The sequence below is a fragment of the Myxocyprinus asiaticus genome, chromosome 43 (genome assembly GCF_019703515.2).
Source record: "Myxocyprinus asiaticus isolate MX2 ecotype Aquarium Trade chromosome 43, UBuf_Myxa_2, whole genome shotgun sequence".
Classification (NCBI taxonomy): domain Eukaryota; kingdom Metazoa; phylum Chordata; class Actinopteri; order Cypriniformes; family Catostomidae; genus Myxocyprinus; species Myxocyprinus asiaticus.
Window position 1 is genome coordinate 13092838 of NC_059386.1, and position 20161 is coordinate 13112998.

Consider the following 20161-nt stretch of genomic DNA (forward strand, 5'->3'; position numbering starts at 1 on the left):
TCACTTAATCTGCATGGACCTCCCCTAGAAACATCATACCCTGTTCCTTGCCTTTATTATTATTATAATCATTTCATATTCATCTTCATATCGCCTCATTTACTGAATATTGCATTCATTCGGTACACCAGAATGAAAGCAAATGATTCAATCACTAAAAATATCTAATTATCAAACTAAAGTGAGTAGTTTACGACTGTAATGACATTTTCTTTCCAGGTTCTTTTTCTCTCAACCGCTATGGCTGTATTAAATAAGACTGAGGTTGCCCTCTCATTATCAAGTTCAAAGAGGGGCTTTTGTTCTCCTCAGAGAAGCCCTTAAGAATATTTCTTATCAGCTCAAAGGGGTACAGCAGGTTAAATGAGGGCCTGGGTGTGAGTGTGCATGTGTGTGTGGGTGTATGTGTGTTTGCTTGGCATGTTCATGGCATGACTAAGCTTGCATTCTGCAAATTTACGCTCATTAAAATCAACTGAGGGCTTTGAGATCAAAGCAGACAGTCTGGACTCTGAACAGTCCAGGTTCTAGAAGATATGTTTGGGTTTGTTTTTCAACACACACTGGTCATGGTTGCACTTAATTTTTATTCACACTTCATTTAACTTAATTAGCGTGAGTTTTTTTCAGAAATTTATTTCAGTGGATGCAATTTGTCAATTAATTTCAGTGTACCTGAAAGAAGACATGCAATATGTCTTTAAGTTCGGAAGTTTGAAAGAGTTGTGTACCATTCAGAATATGCAGAATTATAATAGAATTTAAATTCAAGGAAGTAGAATTTAAAGGGATAATTCACCCAAAAATAACAATTGCCTTATCATTTACTTACCCTTATGCTGTCTTAAACTTGTATGATGTGTTTTTGTCCATACAATGCAAGTCAAAAGGGTCCAAAACTTTTAAGCTCCGAAAAGGACATAAAGGCAACTCAAGTGGTTTAATCCATGTCTTCTGAAGAGATAGGATCAGTTTTGGATGAGACAGGCAAAACTTTATGTCCTTATTTATTATAAATCTTGACATCTGCCGTTTCCTTGGTGCGTTCATGAAAGCAGCTCAATCACACTTCCTTGTATTTGGACAGAACACATGTACAACGCGCTGAGCATGTGTCAAGCAAAAACAATCACCCAAAACAGATCGTATCGCTTCAGAAGACATGAATTAAACCACTCGAGTCATATGGATTACCTGCCTTTGTCTTTTTTGGAGCTTGAAAGTTTTGGACCCCATTGACCTATATTATATGGACAAAAACACATCATATATCCTTCAGAATCGCTTCGTTTGTGTTCTGCAGAAGAAAGAAAGCCCTACAAGATTGAGATGAAATAAGGGGGATACATTTTGGGTAAACTATCCCTTAAATGAAAATCAATAAATTCATATGACTGATGTAAGTGTAGTTTTTAATAATACATTTAATTGTTTAGTATGAATTTCCCATAATTTTATCATACACACATATGAGGTAATTCCAGAAACATTAGATGATATTAATAGTTATTGTTTGAAATGCCACCTAAATCAATTTGTGTCTATCTTTAATAAAAAATTATATATATTTATTTTATATTTTTCATTGTGCGGCTTTTTAAAAAATAAATATTTTAATATATTTTCTGGACTATAGTGGAAGAACACTTAATTTCATTGAATGTTATACTGTAATTTACCCCAGAGCCCCCAAGTATAGCCAAACAACATGAAGCAGGCTTACAAGATCCTTGCCCATTTTGTTATTGTTTTGGACTAATGAAACCCTCTCTTGTCTTATTATATATTTGTTTTTAACTACAATTCAGTACATTCGTCTTCTAGTTTAAATTCAAATTCCAATTTAACATCCTGTGGCTGTGGCCAATTTAAAGAGATAGTTCACCCGAAAATGAAAATTCTCTCATAATTTATTCACCTTCATGCCATCCCAGATGTGTATGACATTCTTTCTTCTGCAGAACACAAACAAAGATTTTTAGAAGAAAATCTCAGCTCTGTACTGTAGGTCTGTACAATGCAAGTGAATGGTGATCAGACCTTTCAAGCTCCAAAAATCATATAAAGCAGCATAAAAGTAATCCATAAGACTCCTGTGGTTTAATCCATGTCTTCAGAAGAAATATGATAGCAGTGGGTGAGAAATAGATCAATATTTAAGTAGTTTTTTTACTATAAATCTTCACTTTCACTTTCACATTCGTACACATCTGGGATGGCATGAGGGTGAATAATTGATGAGAATTTCCATTTTTGGGTGAACTTTTTCAACTCATGAATTTAAAGGAAGCCAATTCTTAAATTCTACATTCTGTGCCTGCTTACACACACACACACACACACACACACACATACACACAAATATACACAGACATAAAAAGATTAGTTAAGTCAGCACGCAATTTTTGATACTGTGCTGTTACCCCATCGGCAAATTGAATACAAATAGCTATCATTCCTCACAGTAATACATGTTTCTTCACCTGAGTGAACAGGTCTTCTGTTGTGAACTTGCATATTTTCAAAGGTTGGGTATCATGCTCTCTGAGCACTGAGGTGTCAAGAACAACAAATTAGAGTTTGAAAACTGAGAGAGCTGCTGCCTGCTGTGAGCTGTCCAGCAGTGAGTGTGTTTGTGTGGGGGATACATGAATACAACAGCGTGTGTTTCAGCTTGCTTTCTTCATCTGCAGTATCAGCCATGTCGGTCCAATATCTGAGAGCAGTCCAGCCAGTTCCAGCAGTGAGAGAAGCAGAGATAAAGCCATGGAGAATGACAACAGGTTAGTGTGTGTGTCCCCACAAAGATGATAAAACCCGACAAACATACATCGTGAGGACCTACCCTTAGACTTAGAGATTTCTAGCTGACAAATGATAAAATGGGCAAAAAATCCTGTAGACCTATATTGTAAAAGAGAACCGAGCCATATTTAGGGTATCAGAATACCACAGAGACTTGGGGGTGGGCTCTTTTGAATTTAGCCAGTGAGAAACCACCTAGCAACCACCCAGAACACCCAAACCGCATAATAAACTGAGAACACCTTAGCAACCGCATATCTTTAGCTGACTCTTTTATGCCCCTTTTTGTGTTTTCCAGACCAGTTACTTGGAACAACTTTCTGAGGGAGAGCGCCATATACATCTTGGCCGCAAGGCCCAACAGCTCAGCCATGCACATCCGTTTGCCACTCTAACCATGGCCCCATAGCCTGAGAATTCTAGAGGGGCTGGAAATAATTTCCTAGGTCTGGATTAATGAGAAAGAGGTGCTGAGGACTAAACCCTGACACTACGAGAGTCAAAAGCTAAAGAATACGCCACCACACTCAAAGACTGTACAAGCCATCAACAGATTCTTCCACCAAAGACACAATCTAGCGACACACTGACAAAATCACGCTCTTGAACAATAGCACTCTGTCACCACTTTAAAATTAAGGTTTTATGAGCTCTATGCTTTTGTTTTTTTGTGACCAAGTAACTGTTCTAAAGAGGGTCTGTGGCTAAATGAGAGGGAGAAAGATCTGTTACCCATTAGCAGAGAAATTACGGCACCACAACATTTGCATATAGTGTTTTTGATGTTAACGTGTTGCACCATTTTCAAATTGTAGCTCTAGCCAAATGAATTGCAGTATCGATGTGAGAGCAGTGGTCTAATCATTGCTTATCTAATTTCACAATCACCGCAAAATCTGAATATCAATAAAGTGGGCATCAAATGTTCCACATAGGAATTAAAGAGAGAGATGATATATAGATAGTTAATATATACACAGTTTATATTCTGTATATATATATGCATACACCGATCAGCTACAATATTAAAACCACCTGTCTAACATTTTGTAGGTCCCCCTCGTGCCACCAAAACAGCGCCAACCCACATCTCAGAATAGCATTCTGAGATGATATTCTTCTCACCACAATTGTACAGAGCAGTTATCTGAGTTACAGTAGACTTTGTCAGTTCAAACTAGTCTGGCCATTCTCTGACCTCTCTCATCAATAAGGCGTTTCCATTCACAGAACTGCCGCTCACTGGATGTTTTTTTGTTTTTGGCACCATTCAGAAGAAATTCTAGAGACTGTTGTGTGTGAAAATCCCAGGAGATCAGCAGTTACAGAAATACACAAACCAGCCCGTCTAACACCAACAATCATCCATGTGATTATCTAATCAGCCAATCGTGTGGCAGCAGTGCAGTGCATAAAATCATGCAGATACGGGTCAGGAGCTTCAGTTAATGTTCACATCAACCATCAGAATGGGGAAAAAATGTGATCTCAGTGATTTGGACCGTGGCATGATTGATGGTGCCAGATGGGCTGGTTTGAGTATTTCTGTAACTGCTGATCTTCTGGGATTTTCACGCACAACAGTCTCTAGAATTTACTCCAATGGTGCCAAAAACCAAAAAACATCCAGTGAGCGGTAGTTCTGTGGACAGACATGCCTTGTTGATGAGAGAGGTCAACAGAGAATGGCCAGACTGGTTTGAACTGACAAAATCTATGGTAACTCAGATAACCGCTCTGTGCAATTGTGGTGAGAAGAATATAATCTCAGAATGCTGTTCTGAGATGTGGGTTGGCGCTGTTTTGGCAGCATGAGGAGGACCTACACAATATTAGGCAGGTGGTTTTAATGTTGTGGCTGATTGGTGTATATACATAGTATGTGTATTTATTCCCATACCTTACAAATGACTTAACACTCTTTTTCTTTCTTTTTTTGTTGATGTTTCTTTAACTCACTAGTTTCATACTTATTGTATTTTACTGGATTTGTAAAATATGTAACCACCTGTAGAGATGGCATTACCCAGTGTTAACCCAATAGCTGATGCAAATGTAAAATCTTACAAAAGACTTGCTGTCAAATGCTGATTTAAAGGCAAGAGAGAGCAAATACTTTATCCTCAAATGCTTCATGATCAGGTCCAGAACTTATTGCCTAAACAAAACGGACTCTTCTTTATTTTTTACAATAGAATCTTGTGGATTTGTTTTTTTTCTTTTTTTTTTTTTTTTTTGATCTGGATCAGACAAAAACACATTTTAATATCTGAAACCATTTTATTTTTAGGCCTAAACCATGCACTCTCCTTTAAAGGGATAGTTCATCCAAAAACGAAAATTCTCTGATAATTTACTCACCCTCATGCCATTTGAGATGTGTATGACTTTCTTTTTTCTGCAAAACACTTTTGCAGATTTGTCGAAAAAGATCCAGGCTCAGCAGGCCCTTAGAATGTGAGAGGATGGTGATTAGATATTCGTAGGTCCAAAAAGCACAGACAGTCAGCATAAGAGTAATCCATCCTATTTCCAGCACTGACATTAATGTCTTCTAAAGTGAATCGATCATTTTGTGTGCGAAAAAGAATGATGTTTAAGCACTTTTTTTTAACTATAAAAGATTGCTTCCAGTCAGGCGCTGACGAATGGCCAAATTTACCCGAGTGCTCCGGTGATGTAAGCGCAATGGTTCCACAAATCTTCAAAAGTGTTTTGCAGAAGAAAAAGTCATACACATCTCAGATGGCAGGAGGATGAGTAAATTATCAGAGAATTTTCATTTTTGGGTAAACTAACCCTTTTAGATGGCACCTCAGTTTATACTTATTATATCAAACTGTGTGAGGGGTACAAAACATCATATCAGCCTGTTTATATGGTCATATCCACTGTATATTTGCTTATGGAAAATTCACGTTGGATCACTCAAGGCAGTAATTTCAAGGGATTGTGCAATACTCCAAGTTTTGCTGGTAGTACTGGAAATAAATGCATGACATTAACTCCAAAAATGATACTTCAGTTGTGTGGGCTCTTGATTATTATGGAGAACATAATCTCAGCTTAGTGTTGTTGTTACCATTTAGGGTTGTATCTAAACAAAATGAAATTAATAAATCTTTTAATATATATATATATATTTTTTTTTTTACATTTAATTGTATTAATCAAATTCAATTCGATGGAATATTGTAATGAACCTGAAATGCATAAATTTAAAAAATATTTTGTGTCTTTCTGTCACCAACCACCTATAACACCCTAGCAGCTGGCTAGCAATGCCCTAGTAACCATCCAGAACACCCTAGCAACTGCCAAGAAATACTTAGCAACCAGCCAGAACACACTAACAATCACCTTGAAATGGCCAAGCAACCATCCAGAACACCCTTGCAACCACCTGGAAATGCCCTAGCAACCAGCCAAAACACCCTAACAACCACCTTGAAATGGCCAAGCAACCAGCCAGAACAACTTAGCAACCAGCAAGAACACACTGGCAACTACCTAACAATCAGCCAGAACACCCCAAGCAACAAGCCAGAACAGCCTAGCTACTGCCTAGAAATACCCAAGTAACCAGCCAGAACACACTTGCATCCGCCTAGCAACACCCTAACAACCATCCAGAATACCTAGCAGCCAGACAGAACACCCTAGTAAAGGCCTTAATACACCCTAGCAATCAGCCATAACACCCTAGCAACTGCCTAGAAACGGCTAGGCAACCATCCAGAAAACCCTTGCAACCACATAGAAATGCCCTATAAACCATCCAGAACACCATAGTTACCACCAAGAAATGTCCTAGAAACCAGGCAGAACACCCTAGCATCCACCTAGCAATCAGCCAGAACACCAAAGCAACCAGTCTGAACACCATAGCAACTGCCTAGAAACGCTCTAGCAACCAGCCAGAACACCCAAGCAGCGGCCAAGAAATGCCCTAGCAAACAGCAAGAAATACGCTAGCAACCAATCAGAACAACCTTGCAGCCACCTAGCAACACCCTAACAACCAGCGAGAACACCCTAGCAGCCGCCTAGCAATGCCCTAGCAACCAGCTAGAACACCTAAGCAATCTGTCAAAACACCCTTTCAACTGCCTAGAAATGACCAAGCAACAAGCCAGATAACCTTAGCAATGGCCTAGAAATGGTCAAGCAACTGCCTGGAAACACTTTTGCAACCATCCAGAATACCCTAGTAACCACTTAGCAATCAGCTAGAACACCCAAGAAACCAGCCAGAACACCCAATCAGCCGCCTAGAAACATCCTAGCAACCAGCCAGAACACCTTAGCTACTACCTAAATATGCCTTAGCAATCAGCCAGAACACCTTAGCAACCACCTTAGAAATGGCTAAGCAACCATGCAGAATACCCTTGCAACTGCCCAGAAATGAATTAGCAACCAGCAAGAATACCCTAGCAAACCACCTAGAAATGCAGATAGAACACCCTAGCAGTGGCCTAGCAATATCCTAGCAGCAGACAGAACACCCTAGTAACGGCCTTAATACACCCTAGCAATCAGCCATAACACCCTAGCAACCACCTAGAAATGGCTTAGCAACCATCCAGAACACCCTTGCAACCACCAAGAAATGCCTCAGCAACCAGCCAGAACACCCTAACAACCCCCTAGAAATGCCCTATAAACAATCCAGAACACCATAGTTACTGCCTAGAAACATCCTAGAAACCAGGCAGAACACCCTAGCATCCACCTAACAATCAGCCAGAACACCATAGCAACCAGTCTGAACACCCTAGCAACTGCCTAGAAACACCCTAGAAACCAGCCAGAACACCCTAGCAACCAGCCAGAACAACCTAACACCCGCCTAGAAATACCCTAGCAACCAACCAGAACAACCTTGCATTTAAAATAATGTTAGGAGTTTCACAAAAATAAAGTGAATTCACAAATAAATAAAATGAGATTTGCACATAAAAAAAATTATTTACAAATATATTTTTTAACTCACAAACACAACTCTGTCCAGCATTAATTTGTGGATCGCTTGCTGTGCATTTGTGGAAGGCAGCTCTCATTTGTGAATTCTGAAACATTTCTTGTGCGAGAGCTGCAGGCAATCCAAAAGACTCTACCCATCACCTACTCAAGCCAATCAGATAATGACCACATTTCTTGGACCAATCATAGCACATTCTATCTTCAACCAATCACGCTTCGTTTTACTATCAGGGTGGGACTGGAGTCACAGAGCTCTCATGAGCATGGAATCAATTACATACAGATAAGCTTCAAGACCGCAAACTTTTAAAGAAACGGATGCCAACAGAGGAATACTGTAACTTAAGGTCCGTATCATTTTCTCTCAGTTATAAACATGTGTAGTGTCTTGGTAAATGTCGACTACTGAAAATTGCCCATTTGTAGAGTCCTGATCATTAGCTTTATAGCTAACCTGGCTGACTGTATGAGTCTGCTAGTTTAATTTTAACCAAGCTTCTTGACTGAAACTCCTAGCTACATAATGGAAATGTATGTACTGTATGTGTCGTCAAAACCTTCTTTCATAATGTTACATGGCAGATCCAAACAGACACACTACTAGACACTACAAAAGATCAGGGTTGGGTTGCACCAGCTGTGCGTAAGGTCTCACTTAAGTTGGGATGTAAAGTTCACACTAAGGGCTTAGTAACTACTAATTAGTTTGTAACTAAGTCAGTGCTTAATTTGGTTGCACCACCTGTTCTTAAGGCAAGACTTAACTAGTAGGTCGTAAGCTCTCCGTAAAGTAATTAGTAGTCGCATAATATGATGTTTACCTGTATTGATCCAATAAACAGCCTACAAATTTGTACACAGAAGTTTTAAAAAGCTGTTAACTTCAATTTGTTCTTGTTATGGTTGATGTTCAAACCTTGTTTGCTCACGTAAATGTCAGCTGTAATAAATTATGTCCCCATTAAAATACGATATGCAATAAAAGTAGATTTGATAAATACTATATTTGCCCTGTATAAATAACAATATATAGGAACTGTATCTAAACTAAATAAGGGGTGATAAATAAATACTAATACAACAGGCTGGAAAAGTAGACATTTATTCATTTTAATATCCTATATATTTTTAATGTGTTAAAACTTGACACCGGACGACAGTCAGTCTTGGTCAGTTCTAGTCCATGTAACCCATGTGTTAGTTTGTAGTTTATGGTTTATTGTTCTGTGCATATTCTCATGTGTATTTGTGTCACCATCATCATCTTTATTAAAAGCCTGCAATTAGATCCATCGCCTCCCGTCTCATCTCAGCTACAACACGTTACAAAAGAACTGACCCAATATGGATCTAGCGGCTGTAAGAATCCTTCTCCTTAAGCAAGGGGACAGTCCAGTTGAGGATCACGTCCGTGAGTTTCTAGAACTGGCTAACTTGGTGCACTATAATGACCACTCTCTGGTGGTTGGTCTTCATAGTGCACTAAGGGCACGGATGCCTCTGGCGGATCCTCACTGGACGTTGTGCGACTACGTGGAGGTGGCTCTGAAACTTTGTGACTCCCCTTTCACTCTGGGTAAGGCAGATGAGGACATTGAATCACCTCCCAGAGTAAACGCCCCTTCCTCCCAAGCTTTCCACGGCCCCTTCCTCCCAAGCCTACCACGGCCCCTTCCTCCCAAGCCTACCACGGCCCCTTCCTCCCAAGCATTCCATGGATCCTTCCTCCAAGCCTTCCACGGCCAACGAGCCAGCACCCATGCCTGCTACAGTTTACAAGCCAGTGCCCATGCCTGTAGCTTCGATCATCCCAGAGCCGATACCTGAAACCTCGTCCATCCCAGAGCCAGTTCTCGCTAAGCTAATAGACCTGGAGTTGATTCCCACCCATGTGCCCACCCTGTGTACCCTTCCTCCTCTGCTGGTTCTGTCCAGCACGATGGCCCCTTCTCCTCCGTTGCCTCCACCCAGGACATTAGCTCCTCCTTCTTCTTATGATCAGCCGGTTCCCCCCAAGTCACCAGCTCGACCACAGCCCCCAGTGACTTCCCAGACAAGGGGATCTGTCGACCCTCCAACTCCGCCTTGGCCCTCCGAGCCCTGGACTCCACCTTGGCCCTCCGATCCCTCATCATCACCTCAGCTCTACGTCCCCTCATCTCCACCGTGGTCCTCCAGCCTATTGGTGTCACTGGGGTCCCTTGTCCCCCCAGCTCCGCCTTGGTCTGTCAGTCACCTGGCTCCGCCTTGGCTCTCCAATCCTCTGGCTACGCCTTGGCTCTACGATCTTTCGGCTCCACAGAGACCTCCATCCCTACAGCTCTGCCTTGGTCCTCAGTCCCACTGGCTCCACCTCAGTCCTCCAAGCCTACAGCACTGCCTTGGTCCTCCGAGCCTCTGGCTCCACCATGGTCCTTCGAGCCTTCGGCTGCTCTCCAGAAAATACCCTAGCAACCAACCAGAACAACCTTGCTGCCGCCTAGCAACACCCTAACAACCAGCGAGAACACCCTAGCAGCTGCCTAACAATGACCTAGCAACCAGCTAGAACACCTTAGCAATAGGTCAAAACTCCATAGTACCTTAGCATTCGCCTAGTAACCGCAACTGCAGCCGCCTAAAAATGGTCAAGCAATCATCCACAACACTCTAGCAACTGCCTAGAAACGCCCCAGCAACATGCCAGAACACCCGATCAACTGCCTAGAAACACCCTAGCAACAAGCCAGAACACCTTATCAACTACCTGAATATGCCCTAGCAATCAGCCAGAACACCTTAGCAACTGCCATAGAAACGGCTAAGCAACCAGCCAGAACACCCTAGCAAACCACCTAGAAACGCAGATAGAACACCCTAGCAGTGGCTTAGCAATACCCTAGCAACCAGCCATTACACCCAAACAACCGCCTAGAAATGGCTAAGCAACCATCCAGAACTCCTTTGCAACTGCCTAGAAATGCCCTATAAACCATCCAGAACACCATAGTTACTGCCTAGATACACCCTAGAAACCAGGCCGAACACCCTAGCATTCACCAAGCAATCAGTCAGAACACTATAGCAACCAGTTTGAACACCCTAGTAACCAGCCATAACACCTATTCTATTGTTTTTCTAGTTAAGAACATAATATTATTGTATCTGAGTGTTGTTGATAGTGCGCAAGGTTATCCTTTGTGAGCTATCTGTTATTTTTAGCTGGTGTACAAAATGTTCAGGCCAGCAGCTCAATGACTGCTAAATTAACATGTTAAGATTGCTAAACTAATCACATATCAGCCAAACACACACACAAACTCAATCACATTCATATTACTTAACAAATATAACATGACATAAAACTTCACCTCCAACTGTACGCCCTTTACTAAAGGGAATTCAAAACACATATTCATTTTTTTATTTAGATCGTGAAAAACCATTAGAAACTGTGATATTCACACCTTTCTTGTCCCTCAAGATATACAGAGCCATTCATCGAGGGAAACATCTGGAGATGGTGATGGCCCTATAATAAAACTAACAGAGGTTCAGCCCAAAGCACTAAAGGAATCTGCAGTAGCAGGTGTGACAGAAATGGCCCCCGGCAGGGAGCTTTTTACACATCTGTGAATGCAGAACGCCACTGCCTACACACTCTCCTGCATCTGACATTCTCTTGGAAATATCAGATTGCCATCTGGACTGGAATAGTGAAGAATAGCCCTTTGAAAAGCCTTTTGAGCTTACCATACTTAAAGGAATAGTTCACAATGAAAGTGAATGGTGACCAGGGCCGTTCAAGTGCAAAAAATGACCAATAGCGAGTAAAAGTATCATAAATGTAGTCCAAATGACTCGTTTGCTATATTCCAAGTCTTCCAAACGATAGCTTTGTGAGAGAAACAGACCGATATTGAAGTTGTTATTTACTGAAAATCTTCCTCTCCGCCGTAGCTTTCAAATGTCCTTCATGAGATTTGAATATGCTCATATTCAAATTTGGCACAGTGCAATCATTTATGAGACACGCAAGGACCAATGATGTTTGGCAAGCTGCTGCAAATAAGAATATTATCAGTGAATAAAATCAGTTAATAAATTTCAGTTTCTTCTCACACAAAGTTTTCATATGGCTTCAGAAAACTTGGAATATATTCACTTTCATTGTATAGAAAAGTGCAGCAACAACATTACTCTAAACTTCTTTTGTGTTCCATTGAAAACGGAAATTCTAACAGGTTTGGAATTACGTGAGGGTGAGTAAATGATGACAGAATGTTCTTTTTTGGGGTGAACTATTCCTCGAAGCGTAACGCTTTTGTGCATTACACTTTACTAAGCCTAGCTCTCTGTTAGAGAACAGATAAACTTTCTGTGGTCATAAAGTAAAACCATTGCCCTGTCCCCCCGGCTTGAGGTTACAGTCATTCAGACGCAGACTGTATATTTTCAGTCTTCGCGTATTAAATATTGCAAACTCATACTCATGGTGTCAATCTGGAACCTGGCACTCCCATGACAGCACCTTCCACTGACTCCGAGGGAGGACATGTCATGAGCGGTGATCCATTGGGGTGAAGACGTATCACAGCACGGTAGATGACACCACTCATCAGCTGCTCAGGCATTGAGAAGGAGGACAGTTTGGCAGAATGCCGAGCCTCATTGCTCTGAAAGGTCAGGACATCAGTATCTCCTCAATGTTTGTACGATGCTCTGATGACAGTTGTAGGGTGCACTGGGCATAAAGGCACCCCTTAAAGGGATAGTCCACCCAAAAATTAAAATTCTCTCATCATTTACTCACCCTCATGTCATCCCAGATGTGCATGACTTTCTTTCTTCTGCTGAAAACAATCAAAGATTTTTAAAAGTAAATTTCAGCGCTGTTGGTCCATACAATGCAAGTGAATGTTGACCAGAACTCCGAAGCTCCAAAAATCAAATAATGGCAGCATAAAATTAATCCATATAACTCCAGTGGTTAAATCCATATCTTCAGAAGCGATATGATAGGTGTGGGTGAGAAACAGATCAATATTTAAGTCCTTTTTTACTTAAAATCTCCATTTTCACATTCTTTTATATTTTGAAAGTGGAGATTTATAGGGGAAAAAAGGACTTACATATTGATCTGTTTCTCACTGTCCTATGTGAACGGCCCCTGCCTTGCCTATTCAAGCTCATAATTTAAAACATCCTGACACATTACATTATAGGGGGTCAAATCTGCTTAAAGCCTAAAATACACTTTGATTTTTAAGCATAAACTAGCGTATGTGTACAGTCGAACGCTCTAGTCTTTCAAAGTACAGCTATACTCCAGGCATACACAGGCCATGCACAAATGATTGCTATCCGATACTGAATTATTTCTCTTTAGTAGTTTAGACCCATAAAGTGTACACAAAAATGTAACTCACAATGCAAAAAATCCTACAAAAAGTCTTCGTTTCTTTATTCAAAATATATTTTGGTGCGAAATATGACCTTGGACATGTTCTTCATGAGATTCACCCAACAACAACATCTTATCTTTGAGAGTGCTCACAAAAGATCTAACCATGCATGAATATTTTAAATCTAGTTTCATTTTTAATACTACTTTTAGAGTGACATTCACATGCTATCAGAAATACACATCAGACAGAGCAAGAGACATGATGGAGTCTTAGTTTAAACTCTGGGGGTCTAAACTGACATCTATTTTGTTTCTATTTTTAAGATCATATTTTATGAATTATTTATCCATTTCTTTCAGCATTTTCAGCATAATGTATAAAAATACTCTTCACATTCAAAAGCTGATCATGAATTCAGTGCCACACACTCCTGTCTATTATTCTCTTTCTCAAAAATTGCATCAGACCATTAGCCAGAGCAAAAGTTGTATTATTAGTAAGGGTCTTGTAAGTTCGTTAAAACCTGTGATTTTATGGCCAGAACAAAGAAAAGTAATCTGTATACAGAGGTAAAGCTAGGCCACCATAATAAATAATGTAAATAATAATGTAGGCTTCTCATGAAACTCTTGTAGTGCTCTTGTTTGCAAGCTCGAAGCTGTATACCAAAGACAATCCATTGTTCCATTGAAAATCCAGAAAATCAGTGAGGCAGTGAGTACAAGGTTTCAATAGCAAAAACCACCACTAAAATTAAATGGAGCTTTTCAAACAAGTGCCTTTAAACACACAAGGACATTTGTTGTGCCTAGGGGAATTGTCAGGCATTGAAGATTAACATAAAATGAAACCCTACTTAAACCTCAATTTTTTATTTCTTTTCAAAATGCTAGATATCCAGGCTTTGAAGCCCTATTGGTTTGATCACACATATATGTCAGTCTGCATACTCTTGTTTTTTTGTTGTTTTTTTTACATAATATTTTACCCTGAATTTTCTATAATTTTTCTGTGTATCCATGTGTTTGAGCAAAACTGTGTGCTGTCTAATAGGATGAAGACTTGAAGGGGATCACAAATGCAAATTCTGAAATGCAAATGTAGCTTGTCAGATCGTAAAGCAACTGTTCAACCCAAATCAACATATTCAAATCTTTGGTGTAGCAAAAATATGTAACACATTCTTGATTTTGCACTACTTAGATGTTCCCTTTAAATGCACTTAAAACAGCATTTTTATCACTGTAAATGTTTAAGTAGGTTGGTGAGAAAGAGAGAGAGAGAGAGAGAGAGAGGGGGAGGTTGTTGTTGGTCTACAACACTGGCTATGACAGAGGGATATGGAGTTCTTCTAACTGAGAAACAAACAGAAAGAGATTCACAAATAGAAAGTTGGTCCACAAATAAATTGCATGAGATCCACTAATAAATATAAGGAGTTTCGCAAAAATGAAATTAATTCACAAATAAAAAGAATGAGATTTACAAATATATGTTAGGAGTTTCACAAAAATAAAGTGAATTCACAAATAAATAAAATGAGATTTGCACATAAAAAAAATTATTTACAAATATATTTTTTAATTCACAAACACAACTCTGTCCAGCATTAATTTGTGGATCGCTTGCTGTGCATGTGTGGAAGGCAGCTCACATTTGTGAATTCTGAAACATTTCTTGTGCGAGAGCTGCAGGCAATCCAAAAGACTCTACCCATCATCTACTCAAGCCAATCAGATAATGACCACATTTCTTGGACCAATCATAGCACATTCTATCTTCAACCAATCACGCTTCGTTTTACTATCAGGGTGGGACTGGAGTCACAGAGCTCTCATGAGCATGGAATCAATTACATACAGATAAGCTTCAAGGCCGCAAACTTTTAAAGAAACGGATGCCAACAGAGGAATACTGTGACTTAAGGTTCGTATCATTTTCTCTCAGTTATAAACATGTGTAGTGTCTTGGTAAATGTCGACTACTGAAAATTGCCCATTTGTAGAGTCCTGATCATTAGCTTTATAGCTAACCTGGCTGACTGTATGAGTCTGCTAGTTTAATTTTAACCAAGCTTCTTGACTGAAACTCCTAGCTACATAATGGAAATGTATGTATGTGTCGTCAAAACCTTCTTTCATAATGTTACATGGCAGATCCAAACAGACACACTACTAGACACTACAAAAGATCAGGGTTGGGTTGCACCAGCTGTGCGTAAGGTCTCACTTAAGTTGGGATGTAAAGTTCACACTAAGGGGTTAGTAACTACTAGTTAGTTTGTAACTAAGTCAGTGCTTAATTTGGTTGCACCACCTGTTCTTAAGGCAAGACTTAACTAGTAGGTCGTAAGCTCTCCGTAAAGTAATTAGTAGTCGCATAATATGATGTTTACCTGTATTGATCCAATAAACAGCCTACAAATTTGTACACAGAAGTTTTAAAAAGCTGTTAACTTCAATTTGTTCTTGTTATGGTTGATGTTCAAACCTTGTTTGCTCACGTAAATGTCAGCTGTAATAAATTATGTCCCCATTAAAATACGATATGTAATAAAAGTAGATTTGATAAATACTATATTTGCCCTGTATAAATAACAATATATAGGAACTGTATCTAAACTAAATAAGGGGTGATAAATAAATACTAATACAACAGGCTGGAAAAGTAGACATTTATTCATTTTAATATCCTAAATATTTTTAATGTGTTGAAACTTGACACCGGACGACGCATCCTGAAAACTGCACCGTTTTAACGGTTTCATGCTGAAGAGCCACTTAAAAGTATTTTTTTTCTCTCTCTCGTAAATGTAAACGAGTGTAAATGTCAACGTCATACTTTGTATGAGCTCACTGATGTCATAAAATATCAGTCTTCTTTTTTATTCCAACCGTTACTCCTGGTCCGTGTCTTCCGTAAATATTTAGTTTATACGTAGGGTTATGTCCTATCTAAGTTTAATGGTGCAATGCTCAAATATTTAATGGTGCATAAATTGTGACTTAGTGCCCATTTACGCCACAACTAGGCTAAGTAACTTACGTATAGCTGGTGCAATCGGCCCTCCGCTGGTTCTGTCCAGCATGATGGCCCCTTCTCCTCCATTGCCTCCACCCAGGACATTAGCTCCTCCTCCTTCTTCTGATCAGCCGGTTCCCCCCAAGTCACCGGCTTGACCACAGCCCCCAGTGACTTCCCAGACAAGAGGATCTGTCGACCCTCCAACTCCGCCTTGGCCCTCCGATCCCTCATCATCACCTCAGCTCTACGTCCCCTCGTCTCCACCGTGGTCCTCCAGCCTATTGGTGTCACCGGGGTCCCTCGTCCCCCCAGCTCCGCCTTGGTCTGTCAGTCACCTGGCTCCGCCTTGGCTCTCCGATCCTCTGGCTACGCCTTGGCTCTATGACCCTTCGGCTCCACAGAGACCTCCATCCCTACAGCTCTGCCTTGGTCCTCAGTCCCACTGGCTCCACCTCAGTCCTCCAAGCCTACGGCACTGCCTTGGTCCCCCGAGCCTCTGGCTCCACCATGGTCCTTTGAGCCTTCGGCTGCTCTCCAGGCACTAAGACCCCCAGTTCCGCCCCTCGAGCCTCTCACAGCTACACCTTCCATGGCTCCGCCTGCCTTCGTTGAGCATCCCTCAGCTCTGCCTGCCTTCGTCGAGCCTCCCTTGGCTCCGCCCTCACCCCCTGAGACTCCTCCTCCGACGGCTCTGCTCCACCTCCGGACCCATCTCCAGCTCCGCCATCGGGATCTCAAATCCCTACTCCTGTTGCTCCGCCTCTGGATCCGACCTTCATGTTTCCACCTCCTGCGGCCAGGTCGCCTGACCCTGTCCCTGCCCTGTGGCTGCTTCCCGACCCTGTCCCTGTGGCCACCTCCCGATCCTACCCCTGCCCTGTGGCCACCTCCCAGGCCTCCCGATCATCCTCAGACTCCTCCCTGCCCACCTGATTGTCCGCCAATTCCTCCTAAACCTCATAATCATCCCCTGGATCCTTCCTCATCATCTGCGGCTTCCTGCCCTCCTCTTCCATCTGTGGGTGCCAGGAGTCCTGTTCTCAAGGACTCTTATTTTGATAGTTTTTGTCTTCTGTCATCAGTTTACCATGAACTACATTTCCCACGATGCACTGCCCTCATCACAGCCATCTGTTCCCCATCTTCCTCACCTGTTCTCCATTCCCTAATCAACACCTGTTTGTATACAGTATATACCCTCATATTTTGTTCACTCTTGGTCAGTTCTAGTCCGTATAACCCATGTGTTAGTTTGTAGTTTATGGTTTATTGTTCTGTGCATATTCTCACATGTATTTGTGTCACCATCATCATCTTTATTAAAAGCCTGCGATTAGATCCATCACCTCCCGTCTCGTCTCAGCTACTACACGTGACAATAAATAATTATGTTAACCCTGTGTTTCACTTATTTACTCAGGAAGTATATGGGCTGTGAGATACAGGAGGACAATAATAATAATAATAAAAGAGTTGCGAGGATACTGGAGAACTGGTGCTCTCTGCTCCACATCACAAAAAGATGGAAACAGTTGTGGGACTTTTGTGCTACTGGTGGTAAGACATCTCAAAGCTCCATGACCCAATCTTGTTTGTGTAACATGTTCTTTTCTATACAGTAATGGATTTGTTTTTAATGTGTAACTGTTATTTTTTTCTAATAATTTGTACAGAATGCTTTTACCCTGTCTAGGAGTATCCGTCCCAGACAACTGAGACAACACCATGACGTGGCAATAAGGATGTTCATGTACAACAAAATCGAGCAAAATGCAAGTTGTAATGTTCAGTTCCAGTGTTGGTGTGTGTAAATACAATGTACTCAAATTTAATGTCTTTTGTAGTTACATGCATGACAACCTGTAATTTGTAACCAAAAATCATACCTTTTAGCCAACAGATTTGCTTAGAAAATAAAAAAAACACTCTTTAAAACCTACTAACCTCAAAAGATTTTTCAACTAAATGACAAAAAAAATTTTGTCAAATGAGATAAGTCATCATTTATACTCATATTAATTTTGTTCCAAACCCAAAGGACTGACTTTCTTCTGTGGGAGATGTCAAGAATAATGACAGGGACTGACAGCCTCGCTTTCATTTCAGCCTCATTAGTAGCATCTACATTTTACAGTGTATTCTCATATTCCACAGAATAAACTAAATAGTACAGGTTTTTTTAAAAAAAACAAGAGGGTGAGTAAATGACAGAATATTAATTTTTAAGTAAGTCAACCCAAAGACAATGTACCATTTATTTAAATGTTGTATTGCACTTTCATTTCAAGACATGACATTATAACTTAAAAGAAATCTGACATTACAGAAAAATAAACAATCTCATATTACACATTTTAAAAGGTGTCCTGTATTGGAGCTGGAACCACTGAGTTTTGGAGCAGGTGAGTCAAGTGCTTGAGTCGATTATCACTGTCAGAACATAATGCTGTATTTTATGAAGGGACCCCCTAATAGTACCTCCTAAAACATTCACACAAATGTGCTAAAATGCAAAATTCTAATAAATATTACCTTACAACTGCTTTTATTAAATACATTAACATAATGTGAAACCAAATTAATGCCATAGCAGATCTTGTACACTGTGTAATATAGGGTAATAATTTATGGTTTGTGCTTCTAAGATCATCTAATATGATTCATGTTTTATAAAGACACTATCTGTACTACTGATCTTTTGTAGTGTCTAGTAGTTTGGATCTGCCATGTAACATTAAGAGTATAGGTTTTGACGACAAATTTCAGTCAAGAAACTTGGTTAAACTTAAAATAGCAGATTCATACAGTCAGCCAGTTTAGCTATAAAGCTAATGATCAGGACACTCTACAAATGGGCAATTTTCAGCTGTCGACATTTAACAAGACACTACACATGTTTATAACTGAGAGAAAATGATACAAACCTTAAATCACAGTATTCCTCTGATGATGTCTGTTTCTTTAAAAGTTTGCGGCCTTGAAGCTTATCTGTATGTGCTTGATTCCATGCTCATGAGAGCACTGTGATTCTGATCCCACCCTGATAGTAAAACGAAACATGATTGGTTGAAGATAGAATGTGCTACGATTGGTCCGAATAATGTGGCTGTCCAAGAAATCTGGTCATTATCTGATTGGCTTGAGTTTATGAAGGGTGGAGTCCACCTATTTGTGGATTGCCTGCAGCTCTCGCACAAGAAATGTTTCAGAATTCACAAATGTGAGCTGCCATCCACAAATGCACAGCAAGCGATCCACAAATAAGTTGTGTTTGTGAGTTAAAAAATATATTTGTAAATAATTGTTTTATTTGCAAATCTCATTTTATTTATTTGTGAATTAACTTTATTATTGTGAAACTCCTAACGTATATTTGTATATCAAATTCTTTTTATTTGTGAATTCATTTCATTTTTGCTAAACTCCTTTCTCATTCAATTTATTTGTGGACCAACTTTCTATTTGTGAATCTCTTTCCATCTGTTTCTCAATTAGAAACAATTCTAACTCCATAGAGGGAAAGCCAGTAGCGGAGTAATTGCACTTTGCACGACAGACACAATGAAACTGATGACACACTGTGACTGAGGCAGAGCATTAACAGCAAAATAACTCACATGCACCCCTAGAATTTCTGACACGTTAATGTAAGAGCAATCTTACGTATTTTGATTCACTCAAAGATACATACATAATACATCATTTGGGTCTATGGGACCCCAAACATAAAGACAGTAAAGTCAATTTCAACAAGACACTATGGTTAAATGACCATAATGTATTTCCAGAGGCCACAATCTCCTTCTCGACTTTTTTATTTTTATGCTGGTGGAAATTCTGGGGGCTAAATAATGGCTAAATGTCTCCCTCCATTGGCCATTATGAAAAATTACCAGAATATCTATAGACAGTAATGAACGTTTCGTTTTAAACACCGTGCAACCAAAAACAAAAAACGT

At 40.1% G+C, this 20161-nt stretch overlaps 1 protein-coding gene across 2 annotated transcripts in view; it reads left to right on the forward strand.

Annotated features, from left to right (window-relative positions):
• LOC127434014 (PHD finger protein 24-like) overlaps nucleotides 1–3841 on the forward strand; it is a 61680-nt gene extending 57839 nt beyond the window's left edge. For both annotated transcript variants that reach the window (XM_051686434.1, XM_051686435.1), the window contains 2 exons: nucleotides 2694–2783; nucleotides 3104–3841. In XM_051686434.1, the coding sequence (XP_051542394.1) occupies nucleotides 2694–2783; nucleotides 3104–3200 (187 nt within the window). In that variant the 3' untranslated portion in view covers nucleotides 3201–3841. The remainder of the gene's footprint in view (nucleotides 1–2693; nucleotides 2784–3103) is intronic.
• The last annotated feature ends 16320 nt before the right edge of the window (nucleotides 3842–20161 follow it).